The sequence below is a fragment of the Salvelinus sp. IW2-2015 genome, linkage group LG2 (assembly GCF_002910315.2).
Source record: "Salvelinus sp. IW2-2015 linkage group LG2, ASM291031v2, whole genome shotgun sequence".
Classification (NCBI taxonomy): Eukaryota; Metazoa; Chordata; class Actinopteri; order Salmoniformes; family Salmonidae; genus Salvelinus; species Salvelinus sp. IW2-2015.
Window position 1 is genome coordinate 37,633,833 of NC_036839.1, and position 27,250 is coordinate 37,661,082.

The window sequence follows — 27,250 nt, forward strand, 5'->3', positions numbered from 1 at the left end:
AGTTTCATCATAACGCTTGATGGTTTTTGCAAATGCATTTGAAGAAACTTTCAAAGTTCTTGAAAGTTTCCGGATTGACTGACCTTCATGTCTTAAAGTAATGATGGACTGTCGTTTCTCTTTGCTTATTTGAGCATAATATGGACTTGGTCTTTTACCAAATAGGGCTATCTTCTGTATACCACTCCTACCTTGTCACAACACAACTGATTGGCTCAAACGCATTAAGAAGGAAAGAAATGCCACAAATTAAACTTTAACAAGGCACACCTGCACACCAGGACTGGCAATTGAAATGCATTCCAGGTGACTACCTAATGAAGCTGGTTGAGAGAATGCAAAGCTGTCATCAAGGCAAAGGGTGGCTACTTTGAAGAATATATAATATATTTTGATTTGTTTAACACTTTTTGATTACTATGTGATTCCATATGTGTTATTTCATAGTTTTGATGTCTTCACTATTATTCTACAATGTAGAAAATAGTCAAAATAAAAACCCTTGAATGAGTAGGTGTGTCCAAACGTTTGACTGGTACTGTAAGTATTCAGCAGGTAGCCTGGTGGTTAGAGCGTAGAGGTGGCAGGTAGCCTGGTGGTTAGAGCGTTGGACTGGTAACCGAAAGGTTGCAAAATCGAATCCCCGAGCTGACAAGGTAAAAATCTGTCGTTATGCCCCTGAACAAGGCAGTTAAGCCACTGTTCCTAGGCCATCATTGAAAATAAGAATGTTAGAGGTTAGAGTCACCTTTGACAGTGATTACAGCTGTGAGTCTTTTCGGTTAAGTCTAAGAGCTTTGCACACCTGAATTGTACAATATTTGCATATGATTATTTTTAACCCCCTACAGGGGGGGGGGGGGTAGTTCTACTAAGCTATATGGAATTGTTTTAAGATGGTCATACCAAGGATCATTTAGCTTTTTGATTTTGAATTTTAGGACCCCTTTAGGTATAAACAAAAATATACACTACCGTTCAAAAGTTTGGGGTCACTTAGAAATGTCCTTGTTTTTGAAAGAAAAGCACATTTTTTGGTCCATTAAAATAACATCAAACTGATCTGAAAAACAGTGTAGACATTGTTAATGTTGTAAATGACTATTGTAGCTGAAAACGGCAGAATTGTTATGGAATATCTACGTAGGCGTACAGAGGCCCATTATCAGCAACCATCACGCCTGTGTTCCAATGGCATGTTGTGTTAGCTAATCCAACTTTATCATTTTAAAAGGCTAATTGATCATTAGAAAACACAGCTGAAAACTTGTGCTGATTAAAGAAGAAATAAAACTGTCCTTCTTTAGACAAGTTGAGTATCTGGAGCATCATAATTTATGGGTTCGATTACAGGCTCAAATGACCAGAAACAAAGGACTTTCTTCTGAAACTCGTCAGTCTATTCTTGTTCTGAGAAATTAAGGCTATTCCATGCGAGAAATTGCCAAGAAACTGAAGATCTCGTACCACGCTGTGTTCTACTCCCTTCACAGAACAGCGCAAACTGGCTCTAACCAGAATAGAAAGAGGAGTGGGAGGCCCTGGTGCACAACTGAGCAAGAGGACAAGTACATTAGAGTGTCTAGTTTGGGAAACAGATGCCTCAAGTCCTCAACTGGCAGCTTCATTAAATAGTATCCACAAAACACCAGTCTCAACGTCAACAGTGAAGAGGCGAGTCCGGGATGCTGGCCTTCTAGGCAGAGTTCCTCTGTCCTGTGTCTGTGTTCTTTTGCCCATCTTAATCTTTTATTTTTATTGTCCAGTCTGAGATATGGCTTTTTCTTTGCAACTGCCTAGAAAGCCAACATCCCTGAGTCGCCTCTTCACTGTTGACGTTGAAACTGGTGTTTTGACTTATTTACTCCTGACTGTATTTAGTCTTGACATAACAAAGGGGTTGAATACTTATTGACCCAAGACATTTCAGCTTTGCATTTTTAAATTAATTTGTACAAAATTCTAAAACCTAATTCCACTTTGGCATGGTGGGGCATTGTGTGTATGCCACGGACACAGCATCTCATGCTGTAACACAACAACATGTGGAAAAGTCAAGGGCTGTGAATACTTTGAGTCATTAGAAGAGGGCAGTGGACTTGTGTTATTCTAACTGTGTATCCCTTTCTCCATGTCTCAGAGTCCTTAGAGGAGGGCAGTGTGTGTAACATGCTGGCGGATCCCCCAGGGCCAGAGGAAGATGACGAGGACAGGAGGGAGCTCTTTGAGTTTGAGTTCTCCAACCAACCCCTCCTCCCCTGCTACAACATCCAGGTGTCCTTGTCGCAGGGGTGAGTGTATACACACACACACACACACACACACACACACACAGAAATCAATATGATTGGATAGAAGGAGTGAGAGGGAAAGAGGAGTACAGAATGAGCGAGTGAGATGTAAGTGACAGATAATAAACCAAGACCATTTGTTCATCTCTTGTGTGTGTAAATCCTTACGGTCCCGAATCCTCCCCCAGGTCCAGGAACTGGCTTCTCCTCTCAGATGTTCTCCGGAAGCTGCGGATGTCGGCCCGTTCCTTCCGCTCCTCCTTCCCCCACATGAAGGTGGTGACGATGGCCGAGGCAGAGTTTTACCGCCAGGCCTCCCTCTCCCAGCTCTTCTCCTGCCCAGACGAGCTGGAGGGCTTCCAGCCAGACAGCAAGGAGCTGCTGGACCTGGTGGAGGGGAGTGCTGAGCTGGCCGCTCTGCTGGGATCCACCCTGGAGTGCCTGGATGACCGCTGGGACGAACCCCTGGAGGCTAACGTTAATGCTAAGGCTAATGTCAATGGGAACATTAGGGCTAATGCTAACGCTAAGACTAACGCTAAGACTAAAGTTAACGCTAATTTTAAAGCTAACGCTAACAGGAGGTTGTTATCCCTGACCCTGAACTTTGACTCTGATTTCTGAATCCCTACTCTACAGTGGGGGTCTACGATAGGTGAATGAATGAGTAAGACCCCTGCCCTGAGATCTGAGATTAACTCCTGCGCTGGACCGGTGGACTGTATGGACGAACGGACAGACAGAGCAGCAGAGACCTGAATGTGTCTGTACATCAAGCGAAGATGAAGAGGTGACTGTAAATTAACAATTGTCTTATTTTTTATAAATGTATTAATATAAGTATAAATATATAAATCTGGAAATGTTATCTTGATTTCTCTCCTGCAATTGTGTGAGCGAGAGTGTGGTTGTGTTATCATGATTGGAAGGTTGTGTGTGTGTGTTAAACAGTATAATATATGTGTGTGTGTGTCAGTTTATATGCCATAGTGTGTGTCTGAGCACTGAGGCAGCGCTTTGAATGTCAAATTTTTTGTTCATAGGAAGCACATGATGAGGATCAGTTGTATAGTTTTTTGTTCTCCTCAGACAGAGGTAGCACTCATCACCCTCAGGGGCTGTTTTGTACCTGTGTTCAATCTGCTTCTCATTTAGTCTCTAATTTCACTTGCAAAACTGAAGAGATGTGTTTTTGTATACTATTAAAGGTTTAAAGATGAGAAGATATTCGCCCTTCGGTACAGAACTTGTAAATAACAGGGTGGCTATTGCAGTACAGTAACAGTTATACTATTTGTGTTTTTTTTGTAATTAAAATATCTCATTTGTATTTATATTTTGCCAGCAAAATTATCAAAATAAATCTTAACATTTGCAAGAAAGTTTATCTGAGTGTTATGCTCCACATTTTGTTATTACTATTGAAGGGTTTACATGGACCCAGCTAATCTTTGAACATAAGGCACATTCTGGCTTTTCAAAACCAAATCTGGCTAGCCTGGACCTGCGATGACATCCAGACAGTTAGTGCAAATCCAAAGTTGGGCTACTTCAATATTTCATCTGTACTCTTTTACCTACATACAGGAGCTACTTGTTTAGCTCCCGAGTCGCGCAGCGGTCTAAGGCACTGCATCTCAGGTTCGAATCCAGGCTGTATCACAACCGGCCGTGATTGGGAGTCCCATAGGGCGGTGCACAATTGGCTCGGTATCATCCGGGTTTGGCCGGCATTGGCCCGTCATTCTAAATAAGAATTTGTTCTAAACTGACTTGCCTAGTTAAATAAAGATTAAAATAGTGTAGCTAGGCTGTTCTGAGCCACATCCTGAATGCTCACTAATAAGGGGTTGGACGGGAGAAACAGTAGCCTACTCAAGTAAACTCAAACTCCCTCAAGCCAAATGAAGCCAACAAAGTAAAGAAAACACACAGCATACCGTTTGCTATGGATAATCACACAGCTTTGGGGGGAGTACTGCTGCTACCTCACTCAAACCAAGGTGCTTGAATTGAGGAGCAAACTGAAGTAGAGAATATTCAGCAACTCTTAGAGAACAATGGAAGTAAATGCAAAAAGCTTGTTAATTGTTAAAAGTGAAAACACACCGCATGGCGCCGACAGAGATGGTCACCTCGTTTCAGGTCCTTAGAAAACTATGCAGTAATTCGTTTTTTTTTTTTTTTTTTCTGACATTGTTAGCCCAGAAAACCTCAAGTGTTATTACATACAGCCGGGAATAACTATTGGATATAAAAACGATTACGACCAGGAATACGTCTTTCCCGAAGCAGATCCTTTGTCATGGGATCTTATCCCAGAAGCTGACCTAAAACAACGAGGTCGCCACAGGAAAGGCAGATGGAGCAGCCTACTGGTCAGACTTAGAAGGCGAGCACACCATCCACCGCTTCTGAGCATATTACTCGCCAATGTCAAATCTCTAGATAACAAGGTGGATGAAATTAGGGCACGAGTTGCCTTCCAGAGAGACATCAGAGATTGTAACATTCTCTGTTTCACGGAAACATTGCTCACTCGGGATATGTTGTCAGAGTCGGTACAGCCACCCGGTTTCTTCGGTTTCTGCATCGCGCCGACAGAAACAAACATCTCTCTGGTAAGAAGAAGGGCGGAGGTGTATGCCTTATGATTAACGAGTCGTGGTGTGATCATAACAACATACAGGAACTCAAGTCCTTTTGTTCACCTGACCTAGAATTCCTTACAAACAAATGCCGACCGCATTATCTTCCAAGAGAATTATCTTCGATTATAGTCACAGCCGTGTATATCCCCCCCAAGCAGACACCTCGTCATCCCTGAAAGAACTTCACTGGACTTTATGAAAACTGGAAACCATACATCCTGAGGCTGCATTTATTGTAGCTGGGGATTTTAACAAAGCTAACATGAGAACAAGACTTAATCAATTCTATCAACATATCGAATGCGCGACCTGAGCTGGTACCATTCTGCATCATTGTTACGCTAACTTCCGAGATGCATACAAAACCCTCCCCCACCCTGCCTTCGGCAAATCTGACCATAACTCAATTTTGTTGCTCCCAGCCTATAGACAGAAACTAAAACAGGAAACGCCCGTGCTCAGGTCTACACAATGCTCATCTGACCAATCAGATTGCTTCGATCACGTGGACTGGGATATGTTCTGGATAGCTTCAGACAATAACATTGATGTATACGCTGATTCGGTGAGCGAGTTTATTAGCAAGTGCATCGGAGAATTAAAACCTTTCCTAACCAGAAACCATGGATTGATGGCAGCAATCACACAAAACTGAAAGCGCGAACCACCGCTTTTAGTCATGGCAAGGCGACTGGAAACATGACCGAATACAAACAGTGCAGCTATTCCCTCCGCAAGGCAATCAAACAAGAGAAGCATCAGTATAGAGACAAAGTAGAGTCGCAATTTAACAGCTCAAACACGAGACGTGTATGTGGCAGGGTCTACAGTCAATCACGGATTACAAAAAGAAAACCAGCCCCGTCGCGGACATTGACGTCTTGCTCCCAGACAAATTAAACAACTTATTTGCTCGCTTTGAGGACAGTACAGTGCCACTGACACGGCCCGCTACCAAAGACTGTGGGCTCTCTTTCTCCGTGGCCAATATGAGTAAAAACGTGTTAACCCTCGCAAGGCTGTCGGCCCAGACGACATCCCTAGCCGTGTCCTCAGAGCATGCGCAGGATGACCTGGCTGGTGTGTTTATGGACATATTCAATCAATCCCTATCCCATTCAATCAGTCCCCACATGCTTCAAGATGGCCACCATTGTTCCTGTTCCCAAGAAAGCTAAGGTAACTGAACTAAATGACTATCGCCCCATTGCACTCACTTCTGTCATCATGAACGGCTTTGAGAGACTAGTCGAGGTTCATATTACCTCCACCCTACCTGATACACTAGACCCACTCCAATTTGCTTACCACCCCAATAGGTCCACTGATGATGCAATCACCATCACCCTGCACACTGCCCTTTCCCATCTGGACAAGAGGAATACCTATGTAAGAATGCTGTTCATCGACGACAGCTCAGCATTTAACACCATAGTACCCTCCAAACTCGTCATTAAGCTCGAGACCGTGGGTCTCAACCCCGCCCTGTGCAACTGGGTCCTGGACTTCCTGACGGGCCGCCCCCAGGTGGTGAGGGTAGGTAACAACATCTCCACCCCGCTGACCCTTTTGGCTTGTCATCTAAAGCATTCACAAACTCTTACAGATGCACAATTGAGAGCATCCTGTCGGGCTGTATCACCACCTGGTACGGCAACTGCACCTCCCTCAACCGCAAGGTTCTCCAGAGGGTAGTGCAGTCTGCACAACGCATCACCAGGGGTAAACTACCTGCCCTCCAGGACACCTAAACCACCCGATGTCACAGGAAGGCCAAAAAGATCATCAAGGACAACAACCACCCGAGCCACTGCCTGTTCACCCCGCTATCATCCAGAAGGCGAGGTCAGTACAGGTACATCAAAGCTGGGACCAAGAGACTGAAAAACAGCTTCTATCTCAAGGGCATTAAATAAAGCCACTTTAATAATGTTTACACATCCTACATTACTCAGCTCATATGTATATACTGTATTCTATGCCATCTACTGCATCTTGCCTATGCCGCATTGCTCATCCATATAAACTCAGCAAAAAAAGAAACGTCCCTTTTTCAGGACCCTGTCTTTCAAAGGTATTTCTTAAAAATCCAAATAACTTCACAGATCTTCATTGTAAAGGGTTTAAATACTGTTTCCTCCCATGCTTGTTCAATGAACCATAAACAATAAATGAACATGCACATGTGGAACGGTTGTTAAGACACTAACAGCTTACAGACGGTAGGCAATTAAGGTCACAGTTATGAAAACTTAGGACACTAAAGAGGCCTTTCTATGGACTCTGAAAAACACCAAAAGAAAGATGCCCAGGGTCCCTGCTCATCCACGTGAACGTGCCTTAGGCATGCTGCAAGGAGGCATGAGGAGTGCAGATGTGGCCATGTGTATGTGACCAATAAAATTTGACTTGATTTGTTTTGATTTGATTTACTGCTCTTGTGGTGGTGTCAGATATGCAAAGAAAGTAAATTATTTGACATCTAATGTGATAAAGCTGACCAGGGGCAGACTGGGACAAGGATTCTGCCCTGTAATTATATCCACACCAGCCCACTTCACTGCATGCACACCATCTTGTCAACCCACTCACCCAGTCTGTGTTAAGCCTTATGTTATTAAAACCAAGCTAACAACTTTGGCTATATGGCAAATTAGTGCCTGTCATATGTGTTCCCCTGAATCAACACCTACCCTAAGTATTAATTACTGTTACCGGACTTTTCCCCTGGTGTTACTGGTGCCACTAACTTTTAAAGTGGGTGGCACCAGCCCTTGATTTGGTCGATGAGTAATCATCTGATAAAGTAATTCATAGTGTTTTATTAAGAAGTATCATAAATACTGAGCTATTCAAGAAATAAGTTGTTTCATCTAACACGTCCAAGCAGGAATGGATGATTCAAGATATTTTGATGGGCAACCTAATCCAGTGATTGTCATGAAGTTTGGGTTGACAATTAGTTGATAGTTGCTATTTTACTGTCAAAATAGGACTCCAGAATATCCTGATCTTGTTGTTCAATAGAGATTAATTACATGTATATTTTTGTGCACTAACTAATATCATAGGCTAATTAATTTGGGGAAGTTTATGTTTTATTAGTCGTATGTACAGGATGCACATGGTATGCACCATCCAACTAAACACTTACCTGCAGCTTCCTTCTCAACAATGCAACAACAATAAGAAATTAAGAAAAGATAAGAATACGAACATAAAGTAAATGGCTCAGTAGAATATCAGGGAAGGGGGGGATTGGGGGGCAAGTGTTTAAATTGTGCAGTATTAGCAATAGTAAATACGATTCTGGTATCAGCAGTTGTGATATGTGTGAGTGACCGCATGTGTGCTGTTCGCTGCAGCTAGCGACTGGAACGAGCCGCAACAAACACTCAAACTTGACAGTTTTATCTCAATATCTTCATTCAAAGAATCATTCATGGACACTTACTGACAGTTGTGGCTGCTTTGCGGGATGTATTGTTGTCTCTACCTTCTTGCCGTTTGTGCTGTTGTCTGTGCCCAATAATGTCTGTACCCTGTTTTGTGCTGCTACCATGTTGTGTTGCCATGTTGTGTTGCTACCATGTGTTGTCATGTTGTATTGCTACCATGCTGTGTTGTCATGTGTTGCTGCCATGCTATGTTGTTGTCTTAGGTTTCTCTTTATGTAGTGTTGTGTTGTCTCTCTTGTCGTGATGCGTGTTTTGTCCTATATTTTTATTTAATTTATTTATATTTTTAATCCCAGCCTCGCAGGAGGACTTTTGCCTTCTAGTATGCCGTCATTGTAAATAAGAATGTGTTCTTAACTGACTTGCCTAGTTAAATTAAGGTTAAATAAAAATAAAAATATAAACTGTCTCTGAGCCTGTTGGTATCAGACCTCATGCTCTGATACTGTCTGCCCGACAGTACGGGAGAGAACATCTCATGGCTGGGATGTGTGGGGTCCTTTGATGCTGCGTAACTTCCTCAGGCACCATTTCAAGTAGATGTCCTGGAAGGTGGGAACACGTCCCCAGTGATGGATTGGGCTGTCTTCACCACCAGCTTCCGGTCGTGGATGGAGCAACTCACTACCAGGCCGGGATGCAACCGGTCAAGACAATCTCGATGGTGCAGTGGTAGTAATTCAAGAGAGGACCTTGGGTGGCATGCCGAATTTCTTCAGCCGTTTTAGGAAGTAGAGGAACTGTTGCGCCCTCTTTACCTGGTGTTGGTGGTCCATGTCAAAACACATTAACTAGATCGCTAACTCTAAATATAATACCCGCTGCTAGTAGCAGTGGATGTATTCATCCAACAGTAAATGTAATATCCTTTAAAAACTTTGCAGTTGTAGGCTACTACCACGAGACRTATAGTCTAATCCTCGCAATGGCCATTGCACATTTCACGCATGCTGCTCCATATCTCAAAGCCATATCAAATATCTTGGTTGTAAAATAGTAGCTATTGAGCTGGATATTGAGAAATTCAAATGATACCTTCAGAAAGCTGAGACCCTGTTCTCTTTGACAGGGACAAGGGGACAAATCTTCCAAAATTGTGTTTTTCCCACAACTGCATTTTGAAATGTTGTGCCCTCGCTTGGGGCGCAGGGGCAGATACTTTCATTACAGGAATCATAAGAATAATGCACTTCACTTTTTGACCAAATCATGGCTTTAGCCGCCCAAAAATAGGACGTTTTGAGTGAGGTTACAATGTAGAATGTGCTCTTTCTACGTTAATAGGCACACTTTCTGTTTTTTACAATCCATGATCTAACTGATGACAGAGTCGGAGCAGGTCTCTTTGCTGATGCCTCTTTTGACGTTGAATGTGAGTTTGAGTAACCTCAGCTCAGCCTATCAGCTCAGCCTATCAGAAAACCAGGCTGGCCAATCTTGATAGGGGGGCCGACTGTTGCCCACTGATCAGCCAAAGGCTCATTATAGATTAGTATAACAGAGAAATTGCACAAACATCTTACTAATTAAATATTTACAGGCCCATTGGTCACCTTTTTCATAATTTTATTTTTTATTAAAAATCTATATTTTTTCTGTGTCAATTCTGACCAGCCCATCCAACAAAAAATGGTCTAGCCCATCTGGCATTTTCCAGAGTTGCCAGAGGACCAATCCATCCCTGAAGCTGACCTTAAAATTAAATAAACATTTATTGACATCCACAATTTTCCCTTAACATTCACAAATCCTTTTAATTGCGTTGTCCGAGTAAGCCCTAAATGGACCCTGGTTGGTTAATGTATGATCATATACCCCCACCCAGTGGATGTACTTGATATTACAGGTGAAGAGGACATGAACGATGATGTTTTGTTCAACAGTTTATTGAAAAGTCCCTACTTCCGGTATTGATTTCCCTTAGCTGAACATGTCAAAGGATGGAAACAATTAACTACATATTTCAATAGCAATACAATATATTTTTTTGCAGAAATCAATCAATGTTTCTGGCTTTCTGAAAGACCAATTCATGCCCATAATGCATTCCTACCATCTTCGTGACAATAGGTACAATGATGCAAAAGTGTAAGAATGGTGCTAAATTCAGACCTTCAACTCCTGAGTACATACCTTCGTCTCCTGAATACAAAACCAAGTAATCTTATTTTTAGGTCTTCTTTGCTACCGAAGATTTTTTGAAAGAGTGGATTCCTGCTTTTTGGCCGACCCATACGTTTTGTCAAGGTGGGTAAAGGAAAAACTAGGAATGGTTACATCTGTGAAAGTTTAGAGAAGTGGAATTGATTTGATTTTTTGTACATTGTCTGCCCAGAAGAAGCGGTGCTTCACACGGCTCCAGGTTCAACCTGTGGCGTGCTTTGCTCCCCGGAACAGTGCGCCACTCAAAGGGGTGATCAGTGGGGTAGCGTTCAGTGTCGAGGTGGATCAAATGAAAAATAATATTCCTGGTGTTTCTGACAACTGCAGTTTGGTGAGACGTAGACCCGGTGGTAATGGCAAGACAGAGAATACCGTCTGTATTGTTGAGCTTTGACACAGAGTTTCTACCTGATAGATTATAGATTATATTTGCTATTCTATGAGGGTCTATGTTTCCGAACCCGCTACAGTGCTTTAGGTGCCAAGGATTCGGAAATGTTGCAGCAGTGTGTAGAAGGGAGATCCCAAGATGTGAGAAAGTTGAAGGAGGGCATAGTCAGAGGGAGTGTACAGTTGGGATAGAGAAAGCACTGTGTGTCAACATGCACGGGTGAGAGATCGACAGGTTGAGATTGTTAGAGTTGGGCATAAATGTTCCTATGCTGAGGCAATGAAGAGACTATAGGATAGCCCAAGGGTGAGTGATTCGACTGTGAGTCCCCCAGTGAGTAGGCCTGAAAAGAGAGGTCCAAAGAGGATGAGTTATAGTATTTTATTTATTTATTTCATCTTTATTTAACTAGGTAAGTCAGTTAAGAACAAATTCTTATTTACAATGATGGCCTACACCAGCCAAACCTGGACGACACTGGTACAATTGTGCGCCATCCTATGGGACTCCCAATCACGGCCGGTTGTGATTCAGCCTGGATTTGAACCAGGGTGTCTGTAGTGACGCCTCTAGCACTGAGATGCAGTGCCTTAGACCACTGATTTCTTGCATTTATAGCCATGGTGATCAAATGCACTGTGCCGTTGGTGCGAAAATCACAGAAGATATACGTGGTAGTTGCAGCAGCAGGGAAATATTTGGGGGTGAGAGATTTACGTGCTGAAGGGCTATAGGACGATGGTGTAGGACCTTTTTGGGCGAAAGGAGTGGGTTGTGTATATGTGCAGGGTTAGATGGTGGTGCAACTTAAGACTTTCCCATTCCCCTTTTTCTTGTTGTTTGTGACCAAAATGTGCAATCCGCACTCTGACCTGCGACAGGCAGCAAAACACAACACAGCGTCTATTCTTCCGGAAAGCCACACGAAGAAGATATTCGTGACAAGCGAGTCATCTGATCTACGTTAGAGCAAGGGGAATTATGTTGCTGGAAAATCGCCGAAGGATGGAGACTTTATTCAGCGTAGCGTTTATCTTCTGCTCGGCTTTTACGGCAGGTAAAAAATGGAAATCTTATATCTGATTATTTATCTACTGATCTAGATCGTTTTCTGGAAAGGATCTCATGCAGATACTGTAATGTTAACGAGTCCTTTGCATTAATGAAAACGGTAACATAACGTTAGCTAAGAGGCACTAACAGTTTTAGCTAGCTAACGTTAACGCTAAAGAAATGACTTTAAAGAACACTTCCAATCGTGTTGATATAAATATTATTGGCAATTTGTGGCAAGCCGTGTCTTTCCCTTATAAATATGTTATAACGATTAAATACTGCTTTTTAGTTGGCCTAATTTCCCTAGCTTGCTAGTAAGCTAACTTGACAGCCTGACCGCCAGGCAGCAACCACCAGCGAACTGGAACGACACACATGAGCTAACATGATGCGCCATTTCCCGCAGTTTTACCCCTTTTGTTGTTATGCACAACAGTATCTAGCAATATGGCTATGGTTCATTGTAAGCTGTCTTGCTAACCACACTCACAGGGGAGCGACTCAGCTAGCCAGCTGTATCATGTGACATACAGCATTCATTAGTCGGATTCCGTTGCTAAACGTTTGGTCTATTGCAAATCGTTTACTCCAAACGGAAGACGTTTTGAACGTTAACGAGAGTTTCTATTGGATAAATTCAGGTAGGTCCCTCCACGTTTCGTCCTATTTGCTTCCGTTTGGTTCCTAGAGTCACCATTGCAAAACGTTTGCAACTGACAAAACGTTTTGCATTGGCATCCAACTAATGAATACACACCATATTCGCTTAACTTCCTCAAAAATCCTTCTGCTTTCCCAGTCACGAGACTCTGGCTAACGAACTAGCTACTGTAGCCTGGCATTCCCAATCATGAAATGGGTGTCTTTCACAGTTTGTAATTAACAGTCAAGTGGGAGCAAATGGCAACACAAAATCAAATGTATTTATATAGCCCTTCTTACATCAGCTGATATCTCAAAATGCTGTAATCTAGCCTAAAACCCCAAACAGCAAGCAATGCAGGTGTAGAAGCACGGTGGCTAGGAAAAACTCTGTAGAAAGGCCAAAACCTAGGAAGAAACCTAGAGAGGAACCAGGGCTATGAGGGGTGGCCAGTCCTCTTCTGGCTGTGCCGGGTGGAGATTATAACAGAACATGGCCAAGATGTTCAAATGTTCATAAATGACCAGCATGGTCAAATAATAATAATCACAGTAGTTGTCGAAGGTGCAGCAAGTCAGCACCTCAGGAGTAAATGTCAGTTGGCTTTTCATAGCCGATCATTAAGAGTATCTCTACCGCTCCTGCTGTCTCTAGAGAGTTGAAAACAGCAGGTCTGGGTCAGGTAGCACGTCCGGTGAACAGGTCACTGTTCCATAGCCGCAGGCAGAACAGTTGAAACTGGAGCAGCAGCACGGCCAGGTGGACTGGGGACAGCAAGGAGTCATCATGCCAGGTAGTCCTGAGGCATGGTCCTAGGGCTCAGGTCCTCCGAGAGAAAGAAAGAGAGAATTATAGAGAGAGCATACTTAAATTCACACAGGACACCGGATAAGACAGGAGAAATACTCCAGATATAACAAACTGACCCTAGCCCCCCGACCACTAAATTACTGCAGCATAAATACTGGAGGCTGAGACAGGAGGGGTCAGGAGACACTGTGGCCCAATCCGATACCCCCGGACAGGGCCAAACAGGAAGGATATAACCCCACCCATTTTGCCAAAGCACAGCCCCCACACCACTAGAGGGATACCTTCAAACACCAACTTACCATCCTGAGACAAGGCCGAGTATAGCCCACAAAGATCTCCGCCACGGCACAACCCAAAGGGGCGCGCCAACCCAGACAGGAAGATCACGTCAGTGACTCAACCCACTCAAGTGACGCACCCCTCCTAGGGACGGCATGAAAGTGCACCAGTAAGCCAGTGACTCACCCCTGTAATAGGGTTAGAGGCAGAGAATCCCAGTGGAGAGAGGGGAACCGGCCAGGCAGAGACAGCAAGGGCGGTTCGTTGCTCCAGAGCCTTTCCGTTCACCTTCACACTCCTGGGCCAGACTACACTCAATCCTGAGGACCTGAGGACAATCAGACCTGACCTGATCATTGAAAAAAAGGACCCACTGAAGAGATGAGTCTTCAGTAAAGACTTAAAGGTTGAGACCGAGTCTGCGTCTCTCACATGGGTAGGCAGACCATTCCATAAAATGGAGCTCTATAGGAGAAAGCCCTGACTCCAGCTGTTTGCGTAGAAATTCTAGGGACAATTAGGAGGCCTGCGTCTTGTGCCCGTAGCGTACGTGTAGGTATGTACGGCAGGACCAAATCGGAAATATAGGTAGGAGCAATCCCATGTAATGCTTTGTAGGTTAGCAGTAAAACCTTGAAATCAGCCCTTGCCTTAACAGGAAGCCAGTGTAGGGAGGCTAGCACTGGAATAATATGATCAAATTTTTGGGTTCTAGTCAGGATTCTAGCAGCCGTATTTAGCACTAACTGAAGTTTATTTAGTGCTTTATCCGGGTAGCCGGAAAGTAGAGCATTGCAGTAGTCTAACCTAGAAGTAACAAAAGCATGGATTAATGTCAGAAGCCATCTAGATGAACCTCCAAAGTCATATGATGTAGACCTAGGTATGTGGCCCTGGTGTCCCCTCCACCTACACCGTATTGAACTCCAAACAGTAGCTAGCTTTGATAACTAGAAGTTGTTTATAGACAATATTATTTGAACCAAACCAATTCCTTCTGTTTTCCCTCAGGTGTTCAGGGGGACAGCCTCACCATATTGCAGGCCCCTGGGTACGTGTCCTTCCAAAAGGGAGACTGGCCAATCTCTGGGGAGAAGATTCCAGATATGGTGGCTCTGACTATGGGTTTCTCTGTCCAGGAGGTACACACACACTTTAGGGTCCAACAATTTGGACCAGGACCTGAGGACAATCAGACCTGACCTGATCATTGAAAAAAATACAATGGAGACTCAAACAGACCCTAGAACAATCAGACCGGAGGACAACTTGACCTAACCCATACCCTAACAGTATCGACCACACCCGATTGGTCCCCAACATCATGTTTATCAGCCAAGTTGCTCTTCTGCTTAACAAATAGGTCTTTATATTATATTGACCAGGCCTTCTATAAGTCAATAAATTAACCTTATTCGCATAAAATAAATATGCTATAGGCTATGCAGGTCCACTCTGGTCTATCAGATGTAGTTACATTGACCCGATGACAATCAAACAGGACCTGACCCGGACCCGAGGGACAAGTTAGAATTTTGGTGTTGGGTCTCAGGTATATCGGGTCCACTTGGACCCGTGAAGACCCACACAGGCGCATATCCTATGTTTGAACAGGTGCGCAAGCCTCTGGTATTTTACACGATACTCTAACATCTGTGTTTGTAGGATCTCTCCTGGCCTGGCCTCCGGGCAGGTCAGTTGTTCCAGCGTCCCAGGGCCAACGTGCTGGTGGTGGTGAGGGGGGTGGACAGCCTGGCCCTGCCCCAGAATGTGGCCTCCTACCCCTTGGAGAACGTGAGTGAGGCCAGGCTCCCCATCAGGGGTGATGGTTGAGCAGCAGCAATGTTCTAATTTGAATGAGATTCTTCACCAAGGCTCTGTTATTCATAACTCTTCCCTTGTTCCCTCTCTCCTCCAGCCGGTACCCTTCACCCTAGACAGTGTGGCTGAGACGGTTCATTCTCTCTTTGCTGAGGACACTCCTGTGGTCCTCCAGCTGGCCCCTAGTGAGGAGGTATTGTATTGACCAGCATATGTGTAAAGGTTTCTTTATACAGAGGGTTTGTATGTGCAGGGGGATAGTAATGTTATCAAATAAAAATGTATTTGTTGGTTAGGAGCCCGTAAAACGTCAGCCATCCATCATCCATTATTGTGTGTGTGTCTACGTGTGTCTACAGAGGCTGTACATGCTGGGGAAGGCCAACGCGGTGTTTGAGGACCTGCCTGTGACCCTGCAGCAGATCCGTTCTCGTCTCTCCCAGGATGGCTCCGTGCTGGCCTCCCTGCCACTTAACTCCCTCAACCGCAACGCTGAGGTAACATGCATAACTACTGCTGGTTCTATCTGCGTCCCTCAGTTAAAGTGAATAAGGGTTGGTTGATCTCTGAACTCTGACCTTCTTCCTCTCTTCTTATAGGCTGATCTGCTCTTCCTGTCTGAGGTCCAGGTTCTGCATGACATCACTGCCCTGGTAAGACTGAATATGTTGTTTGTTGGGCATAGGGGAATTGGATCATTTCAACGCTGGTCGTCTGTTGTGGCTAACCCCCTCACCCTCATGTAGCTGCGGAGACACCGGCACCTGGCCCAGGACCACTCCCCTGACCTGTACTCCCTGGAGCTGTCTGGCCTGGAGGAGCTGGGCCGTCGCTACGGACAGGACTCCCCTCAGTATCGAGACGCCACCGCCATCCTGGCCAACGTCCTACAGAAGGTAAGCACAGTATTTCCCATAGGATTTCTTTCAGCAGCGGTGGCAGAGTTTGCGGGGGGGGGTCTTCCTGGGGGCATCTATATATCAAATAAAATGGTTAGTGGCAGTGGCACGAGTAGTGTGTCTGSGTTTTTATCGATATACGTGACCACCTGTTTGTCATCTCTCGCTCTCTTTTGCTCTCTCTCTCCTGTGCTGTAGTTTGGTGAGGACATGTTTGGTCTCTATGGTGACAGTGCGGTGGTCGAGGTTGTCACGGTGAAGAGCTTTGAGGCACCATTGACCAGGAAGTCCCGCTCCATCCTGGAGTCCAAACAGATTGTATGTTTGTTTATATTAGCTTCATCTGCCCCGATCTTGTGTTTTTATGTTTTATGTACTTATCTCTGTATCAGTGGAGGCTGGTGGGAGGAGCTATAGGAGGATGTCTCATTGTAATGGCTGGAATGGAATAAATGGAACGGAGTCAAATGTGTATTCTATGTTTTTGATAGCGTTCTAATTATTCCATTCCAGCCATTACAATGAACTCGTCCTCCTATAGCTCCTCCCAACAGCCTCCTCTGCTGTATATATTTATGTATCAAACCATGAGCATTTTTAGATGTGTCTGGAATTCTATACTTCATAGATGAGATTTGCAACTACTGAAATCCTCTCTTTCCTCCTTTCCCTCCTCATCCCACAGAGTAACCCTGGCAGTCCCTATAACCTGGCCTATAAATATAACTTTAATTATGCAGTGATCTTCAACATCGTGCTATGGCTGATGATCATCCTTGCCTTGGCTGTCATTGTCATCTCATACAATCTGTGGAACATGGACCCAGGATATGACAGCATCATCTACAGGATGACCAATCAGAAGATCAGGTTGGACTGAAGTCTGCCCAGCAACACTCCAGCCCTCCAATTAGCCCTCTCCTAGTGGAAGTTTATTGTTTTTCTTGTTTTGTGTGAAAAATAAAGATGTGGAGCCTTGGAGTCTTAGCCCCTACTCTCTAGGTACTTGTTTAGATCTGAGAGAGTTGGATAGGTATAAGCAACATGGTGAAAATAATTCCACCCAGCTTGGTATATAAGCCATGGTCGAACTAAGTATAAACCAAATAGTGTATACTATCCAAACTCTCAGATCTACACATGGTGATAGGGGTTGATTGTGGACTGAGGAGTAGAAATCAGAATAGCAGTTGTTCAGGTGGAGGTAATAGTTTAATCCAATATGTATGACATGTATGTGAGTTGCAGTTCACTATAATGTCACTGGTTAGCTCCTTTTGAGAAAGTACTGCAAAGGTTGACTATATAGAATTGTAACACTGTAGAGCTGTGTCTGAAGCCTAGTCCTGTACCTTCTATCCCACACTTCACATTTATTTTGAGTGTCCACAGTAGTTGTCCTACTTCCTTGGTGATTGAAAATGTCCTGTTTTATTTTTTTGTAAAAAGAAAAAATATTATTGTAATGCCCTGAAAGACTGAGAATTATATGGTGTGTGTGATGTAAATGATTGTATTTTTTGAGATATGAAACTTAAGTTAAAGTGAAATGTGTATATACTGAAGTTAGAAATGCAAATATCTTGAATAAACTGCTGTATTGGTATGGTGAGAAGGTCTGTAATATTCACTGGCATGTTGCATGAATTTTGCAGTTGTGTGACGATATGAAATGAAAATATTATGTACAATATGGGCAATAAATGATTTAAAATCATAAGTTTGTGTACTTCAATCAGCAAATTGAATTAACATGTTTATTAAACCACTATAGTCTACAGAAACCAGTGATACATTGGCACAAATGACCTTGGACAAATTGTCCCACAGTTAGTTTTAGTAAATGTGTCACTCAGTCTGACACCGAGTTTATAATAAACACGTTTTCTAATTCAGAGTGATATGACATGTTTACCACCACCAAAAATACTCCTCAATTCACGTATCCAATACATAAGCAGATCACGAGACCAATCCAATACATAAGCAGATCACGAGACTAGGTCAGACGTAACTATTGCGCTATATAGAAGTAGCCAATCAGTGAAGCCGTGTAGCTATCTGCTCCAATAGAGAGACGAGTTCCTGAAACTCCACCTCTAAGGTTATCCGCAATACGTAACTGGGTGTGCTTTTGTGTAACTGGTTTGGTAACAGCAGATCGACTGTACTACTAAAAGACATCGATCAAGCAGCAAAACATTCCTCTATCTGGCGACAAAAACATCCCTTTTCTGAGGAGAAAGAAGAACAGACTCTCGCGCCATGGTCTGACTGCTGATCAAAGGTGCGGGCCGATCTCTTCATTCTAGTTGTTACAAAGTAACATATATTAAGTAATGTTACTTAGGCTATACACAGCTATGCCAATGATATCTTGTGAGCTGTCATTTCAATAATGTTTTGCTAATAACCTGCAGGGATGTATTATCTGTCTCATTCTCTCCATCTTTCAGCCAGCATCTGGACGGTGAGGAAGATTCGGGCCCACATTGCTGAGGGAGAGCAAGAGGAGAAGCCCATCTTCACACCATGTGGTGTTATTGGTAAGAACAGTAATGCCATAGATATGCAACAATGCTGATTGTTACCAACTTATTTACAATGCCACGTAAGAACACCTGCGTTACCTAACAATGCCGTAGTAAAGGGTGCGTTCGTAAATTGCCTCCAGTGTGTCTGAGTGCACTTTGGGTTGTTCGTAAATTCAGAGCGTTGTTAGATTGTCAGTTGGTAAATTCAGAGCGTTTCATTCTCCGAGCGTTCAGAGCGCTCACTGTACGCGCTGGTCGAGAAGCGTTCATCCGAGCATTCTGACCTGGCAACGGCAGTCAAGCACCCACGTTAACTGGCTAAAGTTGGCTAGTTTGTCAGCTACTTCCGGACACAAATGTCAGAACACCTCACTGACCATTTCACTCACCATGACAGAGCTGGTTAGGCTGTTATGTTATCTAGAGCGATAGTGACTAGCTGTGCTGCTTGCAACAATTTTCAAACTTTTTTTTGCCAACGTTTGACACCGGTCATATTCAATGGGTGTTGCGTGTTCGTAAATTCATTAGTTATTTTGCGCTCTGGGACACAGATGAGAGTGCTCTACAATCGGAGTAGATGGCTAGAGTGAATTTACGAACGCACCCAAAGATGCGCTGTCTAAAAATCGCTCCACCTTTTCCTGGTTGCTAAAATTCTAATTGTTCGCCTAAATTCAGTTTGTGATAAAACAAAAATTATAGTTTAGAGAATCATTATACCATTCTAAACCACCGTGAAATATATTTTCCATAACCAAAAATATGTATTTTCAGCTGGTGTACAAAACCGAAAGGAAGATGCAAAAACAGAACTTAAGAACAGGAAGTATACAAATAACGCATGGATTTTTTTATTATATATCATATCACTTCATATTTCATATAATTTCATATATGTCATATCACTCTGAATTAGGAAARGTGTTTATTATAAACTCCGTGTCAGACTGAGTGACACATTTAATACAGATCTACCCCTTATACTTGCTTTCAATGACTACGGTTACATGCACACAATCTGGTTATTGTGGCTAGTCAGATTAATATCATAGTTCGATTAAAGTTTACATGCTTTGCAAAAAAGAAAGAATTCCCCAAATTAACCTGTTTACATGGACACATCTGAAATCTGGTGGCACCCTGATGAATGCAGAAAATCGCCAGTCAAAATAAACTACTATTCTACCACAGTGACCATGCTATTTTTGGGAAGCATATTTGATTCTGAGTTCGGAGCGCCGATTAAGGTGTTTAGATTGTTCAGAAAACCAGGTGTACAGTTGAAGTCAGAAGTTTACATACACCTTAGCAAAATACATTTAAACTCAATTTTTCACAATTCCTGACATTTAATCCTAGAAAAAATTCCCTGTCTTAAGTCAGTTAGGATCACCACTATATTTTAAGAATGTGAAATGTCAGAATAATAGTAGAGAAAATGATTTATTTCAGCTTTTCTTTCATCACATTCTCAGTGGGTCAGAAGTTTACATACACTCAATTAGTATTTGGTAGCATTGCCTTTAATTTGTTTAACTTGGGTCAAGTGTTTTCAGGTAGCCTTCCATAAGCTTCCCACAATAAGTTGGGTGAATTTTGGCCCATTCCTCCTGACAGAGCTGGTGTAACTGAGTCAGGTTTGTAGGCCTCCTTGCTCGCACACGCTTTTTCAGTTCAGCCCACAAATTTTCTATAGGATTGAGGTCAGGGCTTTGTGATGGCCACTCCAATACCTTGACTTTGTTGTCCTTAAGCCATTTTGCCACAACTTTGGAAGTAAGCTTGGGGTCATTGTCCATTTGGAAGACCCATTTGCGACCAAGCTTTAACTTCCTGACTGATGTCTTYAGATGTTGCTTCAATATATCCATAGAATTTTCATTCCTCATGATGCCATCTATTTTGTGAAGTGCACCAGTCCCTCCTGCAGCAAAGCACCCCCACAACATGATGCGGCCACCCCGTTCTTCACGGTTGGGATGGTGTTCTTCGCCTTGCAAGCCTCCCCCTTTTTCCTCCAAACATACGATGGTCATTGTGACCGAACAATTCTATTTTTGTTTCATCAGACCAGAGGACATTTCTCCAAAAAGTACYATCTTTGTCCCCATGTGCAGTTGCAAACCGTAGTCTGGCTTTTTTATGACGGTTTTGGAGCAGTGGCTTCTTCCTTGCTGAAGGGCCTTTCAGGTTATGTCGATTATATGACTCGTTTTACTGTGGATATAGATACTTTTGTACATGTTTCCTCCAGTATCTTCACAAGGTCCTTTGCTGTTGTTCTGGGATTGATTTGCACTTTTCGCACCAAAGTATGTTCATCTCTAGGAGACAGAAGGCGTCTCCTTGAGCAGGAATGATGGCTGCGTGGTCCCATGGTGTTTATACTTGCATACTATTGTTCGTACAGATGAACGTGGTACCTTCAGGCGTTTGGTTCATCCTTGGAAACATTTTCCAGACTTGTTCAGGTCTACAATATTTTTTCTGAGGTCTTGGCTGATTTCTTTTGATTTTCCAATGATGTCAAGCAAAAAGGCACTGAGTTTGAAGGTAGGCCTTGAAATACGTCCACAGGTACACCTCCAATTGACTCAAATGATGTCAATTAGCCTATCAGAATCTTCTAAAGCCATGACATAATTTTCTGTAATTTTCCAAGCTGTTTAAAGGCACAGTCAACTATCTGTAAACAATTGTTGGAAAAATMACTTGTGTCATGCACAAAGTAGATATCGTAACCGACTTGCCAAAACTATAGTTTGTTAACAAGAKATTTGTTGAGTGGTTGAAACACTTAGGTTGGAGTCATTAAAACTCYTTTATTTAAACTTCCGACTTCATCTGTATGTCTTCTTCGATTTTAAGATAGAGTAAGGTGTTTACATGACTATTGCATAATTTGCCTACTGCCATAATCAGTTTAATATTGAATTACTACTYTGTGAATGACAGATCTATAACTCACATTTATATGTGAATTTGGTCACCCAAAAAGTTGAATATTGCAGCTTTAAGAACACTYGAATTACCAAACAATGCCACAGAGCTAACTACCTCTATGGCATAGTTAGAACAATGGCGCCACCTAACATTACTATTGTTAAGTATACTGGCATTACCGAACAATGCCATAGGGCTAACTACCTTACAACCATAGAAATAAGAATGAATTGATTTATTTGTTAAAGAAGGAAATATACTCTCTTATAGAAAGTTCTTAGAAAAATAGAACTTCCCAATACATTATAAATCATTTGATTCTATATGCAAAGCAATACCTTCAGTACTTAATTAATTAAATGTCATTTGTGTTTTGGAGAACATGTCAAGATAGATGCACAACTTCTGTTAGAAGGTTTCCCCCTGCTGGACAACAAATGTAATAATACATTCTTAAGATATTTAACTCCAAGAACAAGATCTCTCCTTGAGGGAAATTCTTCTGGAATGCATATGTTACTGAAATTGAATGGAAGAAAGCTTGATTGCTCCCTCACACATTTTGTATATCAAATAAAGTAAAAGAAATTCACTTTAAAATCTTGCACAAAGTATACCCTTGCAGTAACTTGTTGTCCTCTAAATCCATGAATTTCGACTTCTGCCTTTTCTGTGATAAGAAGGGGAAACTATTATACACTTTTTTTATGAGTGTGACTCTGAAGTTATTTTGGAGCGAGTTAAATATATATTTTTTAAATTATTGTATTTACACATTTATTGTATTTACAATGAAAGATGTAATACGTTATTATTATTTTTGTGCCGGCTTCACACACTTCATCAGTCTCTRATTCACAATTTGACAAGCAATTTCCCGGCTACATCCCCTTTGTGTGGCCGTAATGCCCCCTAAAAACATCCATTCCCAAGGGCCGTTGGACCCTTGGGCTGAATATAATAGTTATCATTCCCTCCTCCCGGCTGCGTGCTGAAGCACCTCTCACTCACATGACTCTTTGTCATGTGATCTGGTCTTTCTCACAGGCTACAAGACCGACACATTGTGGACGCAACTGCGCGCTTCCTTATCCAATTCCGAGGTGCATATTGAAGATATTGGAAGAACTGTCCACATTTACATTTRGACAGCCAACAAGATGAGTAGGCCTAACYKACAGCAAAAGCACCAGCCTATGTCAATCTACTATCCCCCGTAGTACAAAAGTTGACCTATTCTGTGCGAGAAATAAATATTCCAAACATAGTCTGGGACAGGTGTGGGACACGATAGATCCTAAATTAATACAACTACTAGCATCAAAAAACCTGTTTTAAGCAATGAGCCTGACGCAACAGATCAGAACATTTAGCTTAAAACGTTGATAAACTATTAGGATATTTCTTCACATTAGCAGCGCAGCAATGCGCTCATGGCAGTAGGCTATAAGCGGGAATGTTCCATTAGCAGAAAACACAATTATCAAAAGTGACCGCAAATGTGATTATACAGGTAATGCTTTTATTAGAAAGGTCCATTTGAACATTATGTTCCCCAAACTTGAAACTCACGTGCTGGATATTTTATGCCAGGTAGGCTCTACATCCGTTGTAAAGCGGATTAATGTGCTTCATTTAAAGTTATTTGCCCACTTTAGTTGTGATAAAAACCTTATCAAAACATATAGGCCTATGGGCTGGACAACATGAAGTGTGTGACTATGATTCAAAAAAGTCTCAAAAACAAGGCATGCGCTGTTTCTTGCCTTAAGCTGGGCATCATTCACAAGTTATAATATATCATTCACAAGTGATAGGCTAATATTGTCACCCATCACACTATTCTTGGTTTAATCTTGTCTTTACATTTACTAAATAATATATGTGTAAAATTTGTTTTGATTTAGAATGGACCATTATCATGCACCTGTATCGAAACGGCAGCAGGAAAAAATACATGTCATCTATGCACTTAAATAGCGAATGGAGGARGCTTTTCCCATTGTTCATTTTCATTTCATGCCAGCCAGGTAGTCTAGACTCCTGTTGTAAAGAGAAGCAGTGTGCTTAATATTAGGAAAGTTGAGAAATTAATATAGTAGGCCTAGCCTATAGAAAGCTGATGGGATCCTCCTCTTTTTAATAGAGGTCATCACTCTATCTTGTGCAATTGCATAGCCTATAGAAATATTGCGCAACATGAGCTCATGGGCTCCCATTAAGTGTTTGATTCGATTTTTGATTACATTTGCATTGATGTCAGAGTGATTAGGGCGAGTAGAGTGCTGAGTACCCGGCAGCATAAACAGCCAAATCTATCCATATTTGATTTTAATAACCACATTGTGGGCCTGTTAGAACACACAAATCATGACGGATTTGATGAATATCCACTTTGTTAGAACCAATTTTGTTTTTGAATGGCCACCAATAACCACGTCCTTGTGTTTTCCCCCACAGTCTGCAGGCTCTTTTCAATTCGCTGCCTATGTCAGCTCATTAACTCAGAAATGACCTTTACATCTCTCACGCAATCTGTAGTTCATCAATCCGCGTTGAATAGAGCCCTGCGTTTCATTAACCTCTTTACTGCATGTATACATTTAATAGGGCAATACATTACACTGATATGTAGCACAGACGGTTCAACCTCTGTTTCTGTTGTCAACCAATGTGAAATCAACGAAGCATTTCACCATGGCATTGGATTTATGTTAAAAGTTGGGTGAAAAATACTAAATTCCATTTTTGCAAATCCAATCAGTTTTTCACGTTGATTCATCGTCATCACATTATTATTATTATTTTATTGAAGTGGAACAATGTTGACTCGACCAGTTTTTGCCCAGTGGGCAGGCTGTCACTGGTAATAGGTTCCCTTATCAGAGACTGAGTTATCCCATGGCTTGCAGGCTAAGTCTTCTAATTTCAATTAGCTTATTGCATCTCCACATTTTAAGCACAGGCTGAGAAGGTTAATCTCTAAACCCTGGTTGGACAACATTTGTTAGATCTGTGTAGCAACTTCTATAATTACACTCTAAGGTCACTCCATATGTCTTTAAAAGACGGCTGTAACGTTTACCCTGTGTCAATCGTGACGGCAACTGTTTTGACAATTGGATACTTCTTGAGCTCTTGTTTGATAACCAGCTATGTACGGCTAGGATTTATAAAGCATTATCAGTCACTACGATTAGGCAGGCTAATTGCATCTTTTGGTAACTAAATAAATCTTGGCGCTGGTCTGCTAAACCTTGTTTGGCCTTTGCATAACCTTTGCATGCATAGAACGTGTGTTTGTGTGTACTACTTCTCTTTATTTCCTGTCCCCTCAGGTTTTAAGAAGGAGCAGTTGACATCAGGTTCTGATCCACCGGCGGCCATAATGACCCCTGAACCTGATGATGGTATCGCTAACGGCGGCCCGGCGCCGTCGTCAGAGACAGCCGTGCAGAAGTGCGGATCCTGAGGTTAAAGGTCACACTGGATAACTGGCTGGGACCAATAAATGATTATTAAGCATGTCTTGAAAAAGGATGCATTTACAGAACTGTATGTCGACAGACGCAGTCGCCCTGGTCCTCGCTCCCAGACAACTTTGCAGTATTTAGATTTGTTTGTGTTATTTCTTACCTTATTTACTCAGAACATTTCTAGTATTGTTACTTACACCCGGAAAAAAACTTTTGGACGTTTTAATCAGGGAAATTCTACTTCCCTGATCTGGACTGTCTATAAACAACATTCACATACATTATTCTGATAGTCTTCATTTCTTTTTCAAAAGTTTGGATTATGTATGTATTGTATTACTAGAAACATAAGCATTTCGCTGCACCTGCAAATCTGTACGCGACCAATAAACTTTGATTACTTTTTTGTATAGCCCAACACGCTCTTACTTAAATTTACTGACCTTAGTCAAAGCGTTCCCATACAAAATGTCACTATGACCATAATGATGACTAGTTTTGAGATCAAATTATGACATGACAAGTCATTCCATTTAATTTGTGTTGTGTAGGTTTCTGAACCCAAGTATCCTAATACGATATCGCAAAATAAAAAGTTTATTATTTACTGATCTATAGAAGATATTCTTTAACAGCCCTCCAACTGAAAAACGTTTATGTTGTCATGCCCTTGCTGTCCCAGCCTCTGTCCAGTGTGCCCATACTCAGCGGACCAAATACTAAACTGAGATACCTGCTGTAATTCCAACTTTCACTCACATCAGTCACTAAATCAGTGTGAAGATTGTGTGAAGTTAGGACATTTTCATATACACTGATCTCAGGTCAATATTGGGTCCAGTGAGCTCTGTTTAACTTCTGACACCAGATGACCCTTGTGGCTGCAGCGTGTGACGGCCTGCTCACCAACCCCTCCACCCAGGGACTGAGCGGTTCTGATGCCCCTGCTGCAGCTTCCCCAATAAAAACTTGAAAACTATCTGGTCGACTTGTCTTTTATTGTGTTGTAGGCATATAACTTCCCAGAATATCCATTATGAGCTATTAGGTATTATACTCACTAATGGATGTTAAAAATGATCAAGAAGTGCTATGAATCATAAACATTTCTTACATAACTGCATCATGAAATTACAGCCTGGTTACAATTGGTATGGTTATACACTGAGTGTAGAAAACATTAAGGACATGTTTTACCATGACAGGCTGACTAGGTGAAGCTATGATCCCTTATTGACGTCACTTGTTAAATCCACTTCAATCAGTGTAAATGGAGGTGAGGAGACCAGTTAAAGAAGGATTTTAAGCCTTGAGACAATTGAGGCATGGATTGTGTATGTGTGCCATTCAGAGGGTGAATGGGCAAGATAAAAGATTGAAGTGCCTTTGAACAGGATATGGTAGTAGGTGCCAGGCACACTGGTTTGTGTCAAGAACTGCAATGCTGCTGGGTTTTCCCACGCTCAACAGTTTTCCAAGCTTATCAAGAACAGTCCACCAGCCAACTTTTTTAATTATTTTTATTTTTATTTCACCTTTATTTAACCAGGTAGGCTAGTTGAGAACAAGTTCTCATTTGCAACTGCGACCTGGCCAAGATAAAGCATAGCAGTGTGAACAGACAACACAGAGTACACATGGAGTAAACAATAAACAAGTCAATAACATGGTAGAAAAAAAGAGAATCTATATACAATGTGTGCAAAAGGCATGAGGTAGGCAATAAATCGAATAATTACAATTTAGCAGATTAACACTGGAGTGATAAATCATCAGATGATCATGTGCAAGAAGAGATACTGGTGTGCAAAAGAGCAGAAAAGTAAATA

The 27,250-nt window shown here is 42.2% G+C and overlaps 2 protein-coding genes and 1 long non-coding RNA gene across 3 annotated transcripts in view; all 3 read left to right on the plus strand.

The window, feature by feature from the left end:
- LOC111979437 (BCL-6 corepressor-like) overlaps positions 1 to 3,678 on the plus strand; it is a 66,730-nt gene extending 63,052 nt beyond the window's left edge. Inside the window, 2 exon segments of the mRNA XM_070448899.1 lie at positions 2,141 to 2,291; positions 2,480 to 3,678. Of these exon segments, the coding sequence (XP_070305000.1) occupies positions 2,141 to 2,291; positions 2,480 to 2,915 (587 nt within the window). The 3' untranslated portion in view covers positions 2,916 to 3,678.
- An 8,202-nt stretch (positions 3,679 to 11,880) lies between these two features.
- On the plus strand, positions 11,881 to 18,014 carry LOC111979447 (renin receptor). The gene is made up of 9 exons (XM_024009995.3): positions 11,881 to 12,011; positions 14,757 to 14,887; positions 15,411 to 15,539; positions 15,664 to 15,759; positions 15,926 to 16,063; positions 16,166 to 16,219; positions 16,313 to 16,462; positions 16,664 to 16,783; positions 17,151 to 18,014. The coding sequence occupies exons 1-9, from the start codon at positions 11,936 to 11,938 to the stop codon at positions 17,343 to 17,345; spliced, it is 1,089 nt and encodes a 362-aa protein (XP_023865763.1). The 5' UTR covers positions 11,881 to 11,935; the 3' UTR covers positions 17,346 to 18,014.
- Positions 18,015 to 18,566: 552 nt separating this feature from the next.
- LOC111979453 (uncharacterized) lies at positions 18,567 to 25,616 on the plus strand. Its single transcript, XR_002879334.2, has 3 exons — positions 18,567 to 18,752; positions 18,922 to 19,011; positions 25,284 to 25,616. It is a non-coding gene; the product is annotated as an uncharacterized lncRNA (long non-coding RNA).
- The last annotated feature ends 1,634 nt before the right edge of the window (positions 25,617 to 27,250 follow it).